The following is a 13574-nucleotide window of genomic DNA, read 5'->3' as shown; positions in this document are numbered from 1 at the left end:
AAAAAAAAAAAAAAAAAATAAAAACCACAGCAACAAAACCTTTAATTTCAGAAATGTGGTTCTAACGAGAAGTCAACTTCATTTTCAGGCTAAAGTTTTCATTTGACTCACCAAAGACACTGGACTCTGGACATGAGCTCACTGGCTTCCAGGTCACTAGTGCTGTGATACCTCACATGACAGATGTCCTTGCCTGGACAACATGGCCAGACAGATTTTTTTTTTCTCCTCGTCCATTCTCTTCCTCACTTTTTCCAGTTTGTGATATATGTATTTTTCTCTCCATCCTCACACATTTTTCTTCCTACACTTCATTTGCAACAATTCCTTCAACACTTAAGGGCAATTCGGCAAGACTTTTCTGGTGTGTCCATATTGCCACCACTAAACTGACTATACTGATTACTTGTATGTAAAGGTATGTAAAAACAAGTATTACATACTAGATACTTTAAACTGTGAGGCTCAGAGGTACTCAAATATTTGTAGTTTGGCTACAAATACATATAGTTTGTTTAAAAGCATGTTTGTTATTTAAGAAAATTTTAAAAATACAAATTTTATTTAGCATTTCAGAGGAGAGGGGCGAAGAACCCAGCAAACTACTCACCAGAAAGTGGATCTTTGCCAATCATCAAAACATTTGGTAAATTCATTACAATCAGCTGCTGGAGGACCTCCTAAACAAAAGAGGAAAACCAGACAAAGTTCAGCGTGAAGGAATTCCAATCAATCACACCACAAAGAATACAGAGCTCCATCGATTTCAAAGCTTCTAACGTGCTGGCAGGTCAGAGGTCACAAGAGGAAGCCCCACTTGAGAGAGAAATCACTATCTGAAGATGGCATCAGGTTGCACAGCTAACATACACTAATCACCTCTTTTAACAATGGCTAATATAGAACTTAAAGGGTCCCATGGCACTAATTAGGATAAATGCATGGCCATGCCAGGCACACCCATCAGTCATGCCTTTACCCCAGGCATGACCTGTATTTATTTGATGTTCAACATACAGCTGCTGTCACGTTCCAGGGTGTACAAATGCAATGGGTTCATCTAAGGTACCTGAACCATTACATGAAGTTTGAGTAATTCAAGTAATTGGTCAAATAATTTTGTAGGGCTGAGATTTTAATGATGGGCTGGGGAAGTGCATGCAGGGGAAAACTATTGAACAGACATCTTGGACTGCTCAGAGAAACTGGATTTAAATGTCTAGACTGGTTTGGATTGTTTTTAATGTGGAGTAAAGCAGGTTTAAGTATGTCATGAACATTGTTTAAAGGTCATTTTATTTTGGGGGAGACGAGGGAAGGGAGGTGCTTTGCTTGGTCAGGTTCAGTATTTAAATGTCAGTTGCCTGAAGCTACTCTGAAATAACAGAATGGGCTTAAGGGACAGGAAAGGCTACAAGCCCTGGGACAGGCAAAATGCTCAAAGCTGGACAAATAAATACATTGCAAAGGGGACTCTGCACAGTAATACAGCCATGCACCCCAGCAACATACGGAGCACAGGACAGTTGTTAGCTTCGACCTGCAGTTACCAGCACTCACTTGCTATGATCTGAATAAAACGTTTTGCAGGCAAGTATTTCTCTCACATTAAAAGCCTGGGAGGAAAACGGTTGTGTGATTAAAGCACTGCGCTGGGATTCAGGAAACAAAGGTTCGCACATACAACTCTACCAAATGTTTGGCAGGTGCCTTTTCCCCCCACTTGTCTCCATTTCCCAGCCTACCACTAGGCCACTGGGAGGGCACATGCATCCACACTGGCAGAGCATTCAGAGCCGGGGCAGACGTACTGCAGCCGAGCACAGAAACACATTTCCTGGAACACTCGCCCATCCACCCAAGCGCTTCCCCTCCCAGCTACCCCATTGTTATGCCTCTGCTTTCAAACTTACCACAGGAGGAAAATTAGATCTGATTGAAAGAGGAAATATTTCAGTGAGCCTGCTGCATTTGATAAGTAATCAAAGTCTAAACCAAAAAGTTTTAGACATAACAGTTTTTTTTTTTTTTCTTTCCTCTGATCCATACCCAAAACCCTGAGCAGTTTCTCCTTTGGATAAAGTAGAAATAGCTCAGTGCGACAGCTGATGGGGTTTTTGGTGCTGTTAAGAAAGAAGGCCCGACAGAGCTTTACGCTACATGAAGTTTGGCTGATGAAGATCAAGCATTTGCCGAGTCATTAGCCGAATGCATGTCAGTTTGTGCATTCGAGACATGTTATACGAAAGTTTGTTTGCACCTGTTACCAAACCAGGTGCAGAACCCATTGAATTTAACAGCACATGGCTGGACTGCAATATCTGCTGTGCCAATACAGCGTGGCACTGAGGCTTTAAACAAAAGAAAAAAAAAAATCAGAATTTGCATATACTGAAGTATTGAGCTTTAACCAGCAATTTCCATGGCAAAAAAGAGAAAGAATTGTGCTTCCAGTTGCGTTGTCTTTGTGTAATCATCGGATCGCTAGCTATTTAACTGGCAAACACAAAAGACATTACAGCTAACCTTTATGCTGTTAACATTCCCATGAGCTCCTCCTGTAAAATTATTTGAGTATACCATCCAACATAACCATGACTGAATGCCCTCGTAGCTGTTTGAACTTAGTATTTCCTGGCAAGAATCTGACAGCCACCTAATAGAAGCAGGAACAGCCCTGAGCCTGCGAAGAGTGATTTCTTAATTCAGACTGAAAGATTCAAATTGTTGCAAGAGGTGATACTCTGACCTGCTTATTTTAAAAATAAGTTATTTAAACAGATAGTTATCTTTATTGTTCTAATTGCTTTCACCTTCAGATGGGTGCTTGTGATGGTAATACCCAGCTGTTATGCAGTGCAGCTCACTGGTAGATCAACACTTTATAAAGGAAGGTCAATGTCATTGCCCTCTTTTTTCAAGGTAAGGTGAGTCACAGAAACATTACTTCAGTTTAATAAACTTCCCTCTGTTAACAGAGATGTACCAATGAACCACCCACTCACACAGCTACAAGTGCGAGATATAACGTGTTAACTGAAAGTTCTTACAATGACTCTGATGAATTTAGCTCAGATTTTGTCCGAGCTAAAAACACACAAAGTTAGTCAGGCTCAGCTGACACCCAGCGACTGACTCCGTAGCTGGGATAATGTGGCCATGTCTCAGGTCCATTGCTTAAAATCCCACATCTTAAATACAACCAAAGTCCCCTCCCCTAACGGCAAATCAGGAATTACTCAATTTCTATCCGCTCATCAATATTTTATTGTTTTCTTTATCTGAAGCAGCAATAATGCAGGTTTACAAGTAAAGTGCTATGCCTCAGTCTGATCTCTCTGCTCCCCTCATGTTCTACCATCCCACCCCAAAGGCCCCATGCGGTCAAGCTTGGGCTTCAGGCAGGGAGCAGATCTGCTACCGCCTGTGAATGGGCACCAAGGACCAAAGGGCTCCAGGGACCCGACGGCCCCCCAGGGTGCAGCTATACCGGACACTGGGTTAACCTGAGCACACCGCTGAAGCCCAGCCAGCAAAAGAAGTGGTAGATAAAATGCAACATTTTCCCACAAGGGCAGCAAGGCATCACATTATATAAAAGGATGCTGTTATGCTTGAAATCAAACATATCTGCAAGACGCCGCAGCGGAGGCAGCGATGGCATGCGTGTGCCTCTGCCTCGGGCGCCCGGCATGGCTAGGGGCAGCACACCCAGGCAGGAGCTGCTGGAGAGCAAAGCGGGGTTTTCAAACACTTTAAATAGCTCACAAAACCCCACAGTACTATGGAGGGCAACTGTGCAAGACAAAAAAAAAAAAGTCTAATTCCTCCTGTGAGAAACCTTTTAATCATTTTTACAGCACGACTAAAGCTTTGTTAAAACAGTAAAGGTTAGAGCATCAACATATGGTAACAATTTCCCTGATTATTAGAACAATTAGCATCTGAGCTGCCAGCTTTACACCTAGACCATTAACCAACTCGAAGGCCAGCTACTGCAAGTCAGGCATCGCCTCCCTCAGACTACCTTTTTTTTTTCTTGCTGCTAATGAGATTTCCATGAAAAAATAACATTTGTATCGGAAGCGCTATTTAAGGAATCCAATTCAAAACAAATCCCCATCAGGCCTTAGCGCAACATCTGTAGGTGCCCGAAACACTCCTCTGTCAAAGATCAGAGTATTCTCAGCTTTAAGAGATTCATCAAAAATCTCAGCTCTTTTGACAGCAGTGATGGTCGCAAGAACGGATGCTTCTAATTAGCACGTCAACACTGCTATCGGCAAATATAAACAGCAGCAGCCAAGTCTTAACACTACTTGAGCCAGACCCCCAAACTCAGTAGATAAAGCCCACAAAGATTTCTGCATATGGAGTTACATGACCCTGTATTGAGAGGCACTCCAGGACTGGTACCCCAAGGATTCAAAAACGTTATTAAGTTACCTAGAACTCATGAGGTTAAACCTAAATAAATAAATGCTGTGTACTCACTAGCAGACTTCTGGCATCTAAGCCCTTGCTGCACACTTGCTTCACATTTGCAAGCTCTTTGCAATCACTTCACTAAGAAAGGAGCTTAAAAAAAAAAAAAAAAAGCCAAAATTCCCCCACATGGATTCTAGCAGTCAAGGGCTTTAAAAAAAAAAAAAAAAATCATCAAGACACATGAGATTCAGGATAAAATTCTAAGCACCGAGTTAAGTGCTTAGACTTATTAAGAGCATGAACAAATATATTCATTCCCTCCATCTAAAACTTTCTAATTCGTTTCTGGAGTGCTGAGGTGCATTTTACTTACTCTTTTTATCCTTCCAAGATCACACCCCCCGGATATTTGCTCTCTGCCTCAGACCATCAGAAAAGATGCAGCAGCAGAGCTCTCACTCTCAAGTCACCATGGTCACATATTAACGTTTTATTTACCTGTAACAGGGTAAGTGGGCCCCTTGTAATTTTGTAGGAACAAAGTCTCCTTGGTCCATACTACACTTCAATACACATTTCCTTCTTAAAAATACATGTGCAACAGCGTGGAATAAAATGGTCTTAAGGTATTATTCTTGGCTGTGTTTTCAAAGTGCCAATGGCTCTTGCAAAGAATGCATTGCTAGGAAAGGAGTAGGTAAAGTTGTCCTCTCCCCGGCTGAGACACCAGGCAAATACAAGCTCTACACAAAAACCTTCCCCTGCACTGCAGCACGGCACAGCATTAATGTAGAGTAACTACTAGCTTCTCATGCAGAATTAAATTAACCTCCGCCTGAATCCTAAACAAGAAGTGAGTACTAAATAAATTATGTAAGAAGAGCGGCAGTCTACTGGCCATTGTAATTCAATGCTCAAGCCAAGCAATTCCATTTAAGTATACTGCTTGGCTATAAAATGCTAATTGCTCAGGTGACTGGAAGCCAAATGGTGCTTTCCTACTTAAAATGCCCAAGAGGAAAATCCATCACTAGCTTTATTTATACCAGCAAGAGCAAACACTACCTAGCCAGGGAATCCAGCTTACATTTCAGCTGCAACTCCGGCCAGCAAAGCAGGGAAGTTCAGAGTTCTCCTACCTGGGCAGCACAGCCAACATCTTTCTCCGATAACCTCAGTATGGATCTGATCTCACAAACATCCCTGGAGTGGGAAACATTTGGTGAAGGAGACCAGCAGCAGGATGGGGTGGCAGCTTTGCTGCTACATATGCCAAGGTCCCCTTTAGATGCTACCGCAGAGACAGGCTGGGAGCTGCATTTCCCAGGCAAGGTGCTCTCCAAGGGACAACTGAACTCAAGCTTTTCTGGAATCAGAATTCTAAGGAAGAGTGAACACTCAGGCTAACAAAAAAGTTCTGACATTAAAACAGATTTTAAACAGCAAATTGAGACACAACAGTTGGGTTCTTTTTAAATACGTTTTTTTCCAAAGTTTCCAGGTTTGTGTCAATAACGAAAACAAGTTATTCTGCAGGCTACAAGAAGGTTATGTTTTAAAAGAAAAAAGTACTTTTCTTCCAATATATATAAACTGGTTTTTTAAGTTTGGGGGTTTTTTTTATTTCGCTAAAGTTATCTGAGGAGTTAATGGTGTCAGGGAAGTAATTTATAGCAAGATCCTGTAAACTGTACAACAGGGTCCCACAAAAGATTAGACAAGATGAAACAAGCTCTTGCAGGGGAATGACAAGGAAGTGAAACACAAACAGATCTTTTACAGAGATGTTTTCCACAAACATCTTACCATGCGAGCACGCCTGATGACACTATGCGTGTGACTCAGTACTCACTGTTTCCCTGCCAACACATTATATACATGGCAAAATTTGATTAAGAACTTTGCTCATCTCTGCAACAATTGTATTCGTTATGTGACAGACTAGAGGATTAGCTGTCTTTAAAGGGATTTTTTTTTCCCTGAAAACCAGCAAATTACAAAGCACACTTCTAAAGGCCCTTCAAGTGGAAACCCAAAAGCCACTACAATAACTGTTGCCTCATCTGCTGAAAATAATCAGTTCTGACAATCGTAGACTGGAATCTCAGTGGGAGGCAATGTGAAGGAATCATACCTAGTCTTAGCCATGCTCAGTCTGTGCAGGGTTCAGATAACCCACCAAATGGCAGAAATATACTCAATGTAGAAGTGTACCATATAAAATCATATTTAAAAAAAAATACCACACATATGCCATTTGGATGGCACATATAGAGTATCATATAAAAACAAAAACAAACTAGAAAGGACCGAGGCACAATCACCCACCCAATTCATTGTTATGGCTCAGGGTTTGTTATTTGTATTACAGTAGCACAGAGGTCCCAGCCAGGAGCAAAACCTCATCCACTGCAAGCTGTACAAATACATAGTGGGACATCGCTGGAACAAAGAGCTTGATATATATATGTATGCAAGGCACCAGTAAGATGACGAAAAAATAGTAACAAGCAACAGAGGAAGGAAATGAAAATAAGATTCCGTGGTTATAATGTGATCCATTGTGTGCACTCTCGCTGCTTTATGAACTGGTTAAATCAACTGCTCCAGGCTGGCACAGAACGAAATCACTCTGGACATCAGAGGGCAAGGCGAGCAAGGCAAGTACCAATAAAAACATTTGCTTTAAGACCAATTCAAATTGTTTACAGTGTGCATTGTTTGCATCGCATAACAAAAATTCTATGTATATTTAAGTAAAGCTATTTTTATATATGCAAGAAGAATTTTAGGACACGATTAGTTTTACTTCTAACCCAGTGGAATAAATAACGGAGAAGCTGCCCCCACACACACATCAGTTGCAGAGGAAATAATTTTTTAATCAAACTAAATACAAAAATGTAGGTTTACTTCCAGAACACAAAATGAAACATTCAATGGCCATGTAGCAGCAGATTTCCTACACTAGTTTTCACTGACTCCAAGATGAATCACTTATGTTAATACAACATACAGCTCTACGGTTGTGCCCAGTGGCAATATTGATTTGACCCAGAGAGGAGAAAATCCAATTGTGGAGCACTGTGCTCTCCTGCTTTTATTGCCAGCAGCAACTTTGACTAATTTACCTACTTTGCTGAAAATAAAAAGCCTATTGATTTATCCTCAACTTCTCTCTTCAAATCATGTGCAAGTGACTTCACATGTTTATAATCATATCCAGACAAATTACTCTCAGCTCCTATTTTATTTCACCTTAGATTTGTCCTGGGGTGGTTTATGCAGTAACAGGGAACGTGAAATGTGCTGTGTTAAAGGCCTGTCACTTGACATTACAAATATAACCAGCTAAAATGCAATCCATCTGTTCAACACGCTTCCAGCTAATCCCTGGTGGTCTCTAAGGACAGTAATGATTTAGTCTAACACACATTAAAAAGAAACACCACAGGCCATCAGAACAGACTTGAAGCACTTCTGAATTCCCTGAAACTCAGCACCAAGCACACTCACTTGTTTTAGAAGGAAGCCAAAGTTTTCCCCATACACAGTTTGAGCATGTTTTGCTGGGATAATAAAACCAAAAGTTTTCACATCAAACTCTAAAACTGAGCAAGTATATTTCAGCTTTTAACACTGAAGCCTGATACCAGAGTACGTTAGCCATGCAAAGTTCCACGGTACAAACTCTGTTCCACTGCCCCTATTCGCTGGGGTGAAAAAATTTACAGTATTAAAATACAGCCTGCCATCAAGAAAACAAACACCAACCCAATAAAAGCATTTCTAGGAAGATTATGTTTAAGATGCGTTTTCTACCATTTCCCTTATTGCAAGTATTCCTAAAACTTGAGGGTTTATATGTTTGTATGGAACAGACACAGTAAACACCTAACTGGGCACACGGTACTAGTTCACATAAAATACATTGAATTGGTTAATACAATTCCTATACTGCCACGAAGTGCAAAAATAATTAACCCGAGGCAAGCATATGGTGAGTTGTGGGACTTATTTAGAGGCTCAGAGCTAGAGATCTGCGTCGCAACTTCAGCACTGCAGTAAGCCCCAGGCTCTGAAGCAGCACCAAGAACTCCAAAGCAGCGGCTGACCACTGGAGTGCCAATCGTAATGCAACACCTGAAAAAGCGGCAGCCAAAAAGTAGAGGAATACAACAGAGTTAGAGACGGGAAGATGTAGGAATACCAGTTACACATCATAGCAATCAATATTGCTTTCCTAAAGATGAATAATGAGCAGAAGCTACTCACTATAAACATACACACATTCTGCACTTTTGCCAGTATCATCAAGTCATTTGTTAGCATAAATGTTGCTTGAAAGATTATGATGGATCTTAGGGAAAACTCTGTAAAACAAACTGTAAATCCCAGAAGGGCAGAGGCATGTGTGACAAGAACCATTTTGAGGTTCTCTAGTACAAAAACTGAAAAGTCAAATCAAAGCCAAAATTTAAGTAAGAAACTAAATCTGTGAATCTAGAAAAAAAATTAATAAAGCGGGGAGGGGACACACAAAAGAATTGGATACTTTCAGGATTTCTAATTAATTCCTCGTTATGAACAATATTTTGGTAGCAAATAGAAGGCCTAACAGATGTGATTTGAGTTTAACGTGAATGTATGAGTCAAGTTTCATCAGTGTCTAAGGGTAATAGAAGTAAAACATCCAGGTTGGCTGTTACTAATTGCTACTCATACCTCCTGTTCAAAGCAGAAACTCACTAGTAATTCTCAATCTACCCCTCAGTCCCCAAAAGAAACAAGATGCTTTACCCTGCCACTCCTATTAATGCTGCATAACATCCTACTGTCTCCATAGCCCTTTTGATTGCCATGGGGTCAGCTCACAGAGAAAAGAATTTCCCGTTGTTAGCAAAAGGTGCCATGCCTCGCCTTCACTACATCCAAACACCCTCAGAGTTGTTCAAATATAAGACAGTTAAATGCTTAGAAACAAGCACAAACGTGCTCTGTCTTTCCAGGATAATCCTCCCTGAATAAACAAGATTTAATTCACATTACATTGGTAAACCATTTTGAGAAACTGGAATGGATGGTACTGGAGAAATGTAGAAAATGACACCTAGAAACTGAGGAGCAGTAAATACATGGACAGCATTCAGGCAGTGATGACCAACAGGGATTTTTACGGAATAATAAAAAAAAAAGTCTGTTATTGGTTAACATTGCTCCCTTTGAAACGCATGAAAATCTTTCAGTCTGTAACTTGGGAAAAAGGGTAATCCCAAGACAATTTTTTCTCCCAGTGAAGTAAAGGGTTGTGACAGTGCTTGAGGAATACCAGAGACAGAACTGAGCAACTGGTCTGTTCGCACTCGCCCTACTCTCTCCCCTCATCCCTCTAACATGTGTATAAATGTGGAGAAAAAAAACAATTAAGTTTAACTTTAAATTGATTCATTTCCAAAAGCTTATTCAAAGATTTTTAACTGCGAGTTTCCAAGGAGCTTAAACGTTCTGAGCTTATGCAGCTTCTGGGCAACCTAGTACTGAACAACAAATGAATGTTTTAGAAATCATGCAAACAGTCACCATGCCACCGATTTATCATCCATCTCCAACAGAGGACAGCAGCACAGGCAAGAGAGAGAAACCCTTGCAGCATTTGCAGACAAACCACGCAAAAATCCACATTGGGTTTACAGAAGAGAGAAGCTTTCTACTGGTCTGAAGGGAAGACAAGGAGGGTACAGGGACAAGCTCTCTCACCCTGCAAGGATGCCTGACCAGACTCCAAGGTGCTATGGGACAAATGAGGTGGCTTGGGAAGTACAGGGAGGGAAATGTTTTACAGAGAATGTCTGTAGGTTAAAACAGAAACAAAGGAGCTCACACGTGCTACTCATCTGATCACCTTAGCTGCTTTCTCATTCATCTCCTGCAACAACCTGACCTTCTCATCACAGAGAGCTCGCTCTTGCGGGCAAACTCCTGTTACCAACCAGTTACCAGGGGCATTAAAAACTCAAATACCAGTAATGTAGAGAGAGTCCTTGCGGCTCAGGCGTGCCCCTGTCAAATACTCCTAGAAAATGTTAAGGGGTATCATTGCAGGTTAATGTTATGAGCTTTCCAATTACCTCAATGTATCACTGCATTAGCAGTATCATCTGATTTACCCAGTATCAACAAGTTCAGCAAACACCCATACCGTACCTAGCCAGGAGATTTGCCACTGCAACAACAGTCTACAATTTTTTCCTTAAGGTGGGTAAAGGGAGAAGTGTCAAGTCAGACCAAATGGTTCTTCCACGCACAAAATGTACAGTGGTGTTTCTCTTCATAGCCAGCAGATTGCCCCAGGCAGGTCACATGCAAGGGATTTTGAAGGCTCTCAATGCTTCTCCCACCCTACAGGTGGAGAAGCTGCAGTAAATTTCATGTGGCTTTCCCAGAGTAACCCAAGCACCCTGTGAAAGAAAACACTCTCAGCATTCACTGCGTCCATCACCAGTTTTACCATTAGCACTGTGCTGCAGTCGTAATAGAAAAAGAAAAAAGAGACACACCACAGAAACTAGCAGCAGTAAAAAATAACAGTGAATAAAATGGGAGAGGACAGGGAGTTGAAATAGGGTCCATGCCCTCAAAATAGCCTCTGGGCTTCTCATCCGTCCCTTTCTAGATTTTCTATACTAATTGGTTTTCAATAGCAAACAACCTTTCTATCTGCAGAGTTAGTGCGTCCCCCTTGGAGTGGGGGACAGCTACCTACAGGGAGGAGACACTGTCATTTGCAGTTGACACTTGGCTATTCAGAGAGTTCACCACCAGTAATTCACACCTCTGCAAAGCCGAGTCAGGCGTAACCCGCAGGCAGTTACCAGGTCAGGCTGCCAGGAACAGCCTCCCTGCTTGGTTTTGCCAATTTGTAGCCACCGAGGAGGTGACAGAGGAGCCTCCTTCACCAGTCCCACCCCAAGGAGACCTTTCATTGGCACCTGGTCCCTTTGTAAACTGCCAGCCCAGAGCTACCATGACAAAAAGGGATGGGGCTTCATGATGCTTAGCATCCAGCAGCCACCCCATGGCAAAGGGGTCCAAGAGGGTGCCTGGGGCAACCCCAGAACATCCTCAGCCCCAGGACACTGAGGCTTGGGTCCCATTGGGTGCCATCCCTGTGTTGGCCAAGTTCACTCATTGCCCCCGCCTTTTGGGCATCATACAGTAACAGAAATACTGTGTTCTTGAAGAAATGGATATATACACATGCACAACACTGTATGTGTGTGTGTTTATGTTTCCGCTACCTCTCCCCACTATTACCTTGGAATTACTGTACCTGCTCAAACCTGGGAGAAGCAAAATCCTTCCGGAAACACCATTAGATTTGCTATACATAAGACTGCCCCATGTTCAAGCATTGAGAGTCCCATGGCTCAGCAGTGAGAACATTAGAAGTTTTAGCCCACATCACATGGCAACAAGCTGGCTTCTTAAACACACAACACTGGAAAGTCTGCAGACATGATATAGAAAAAGTGTGACACTGTGTACTTGATAAATTTTAGGGTTAGTCTTTCAGGATCAGGAAAATTCAGTCATTCAAGTTATTCTGAATCTGAGAAATAACACCAAAAAAAAAGTTTCTCCAACACTTCTCTTTAAAAAAAAAAAAAGAGAAAGTGAAAACTCAAACATTTTGAACTAATACGGAAAACAACAACACAAGGTGCTGTGGTACATTAAGATTTTAAATCAGCAACCATTAAATCCTCCCTTATGCCAGATTCATCCTCTACACATTTACAAAACGCAGTCACCTTCCACATTCTATTTCACACACGTGCAAGAGAAAACTATTAAAAACTAACAGTGAAAACCCACCAAGCCACAATGAGTCCACAATTCAAGCAGCAGTTAATATCACAGGATAACAAAGATTGCCTCACTGTTGCAACTGGACAGTGGGGGAAATATTTCATATTCAAGAAAGAGAGCTACGGCAAAAAAAAGAGAAAAGAAAAAAGAAAGGAAAAAGTCACTTCCAACAGCTGCCACAATTTCACTGATCCACGGAACAGGAAATAGCCCATGTCCCTGTGTGGTAGCTGCTAAGCAAAATTTACTTATCAATGGTAACCCAGGCTATGCATTCACACACATATGCATACTTGCACATGCAAACACTCTCTCCAGAAGAATTTTCAGTCTTGCCCGTTCTTAACAGTGCTCCCTTAAGTATCTGAAACGACTCATTAACCCTGCTTAACACAATCTGTGTAATCTACTGTGAATCTTGCAGATAACTCATAACTTAACATTAACTCAGCAGAGCTTTACCCTTCTCACTCCCCCACCAGCCTCATACCGCAGACCTCAGTTTAAGAGTTCTCTTTCACAACAGCCCTGGCAGACACCTTAGGCAGAGTTAAGCAGCAGTGGCAAGCTTCTGATGTAGAAAACCCAGTTAAATAATTGATGTGCATTTTTAAAGACTACTTTCTCTCCCCATTTTACACTTTTCATCAGTGCTCACTGGTAGTCATGGTGCACTTAATGCATACAACACCCTGGGAATACCCATGGTATCGTAAGAAAAAACATGCAGGGTGCAGTGGCATCCTAGAAGGTCCTTTCTTTATGCCATCTGTCACAGAAACAGAGGTAAGCTGTGCCACTATATTATTAACAGTCAGGAAAGATTAACTTCTAATACTCCTGCTATGCTGGTTCTAAAGCTTCTGACCACTGGATTTTCTATGTCAACAAAATACAATTTCCTCTTAAGCTGCGATGTTTAGTGTTTTCCTGAAAGCGAATTTCATCTATCATGTGCTCATACAAAAGCCTCACCCATAACTGAAAGAAAAAGCTACTCTCAAGACCTTGTACTTGCTGAGGAAAACCATAAAAATGGTCACAAATGTTTCAAAACCAGTGAGAGCCCCCAAATGCCAGGAGCTGCTCTGGCTACAGGCATATAAAAGCAGAACCGTGCACACCACCAAAACCCTTTTGCGTTGCTAGTGTCATTTTTTCAATTATACTTCTCAATCTTCAGTGTCCTTTAATGGTGCACAAAGGTGGCAGGCATGCACGTTTCTAGGCAGTTTCCAAGCTGCCTCACATGTGGATCCTATCCCTTACCTACATCA

General features: G+C 41.6%; 1 protein-coding gene across 1 annotated transcript in view; it reads right to left on the bottom strand.

Annotated features, from left to right (window-relative positions):
- Positions 1–13574, bottom strand: part of CCDC88C (coiled-coil domain containing 88C) — an 89151-nt gene that overhangs the window by 58421 nt on the left and 17156 nt on the right. Inside the window, 1 exon segment of the mRNA XM_035888724.1 lies at positions 611–680. Coding sequence (XP_035744617.1) covers positions 611–656 — 46 coding nt within the window. The 5' untranslated portion in view covers positions 657–680.

This window comes from Egretta garzetta, unplaced genomic scaffold (genome assembly GCF_000687185.1).
Source record: "Egretta garzetta isolate BGI_Z169 unplaced genomic scaffold, ASM68718v1 scaffold361, whole genome shotgun sequence".
Lineage (NCBI taxonomy): Eukaryota > Metazoa > Chordata > Aves > Pelecaniformes > Ardeidae > Egretta > Egretta garzetta.
The sequence above is the reverse complement of the archived record's forward strand: the minus strand, read 5'-3'. Positions and strand labels throughout refer to the sequence as shown.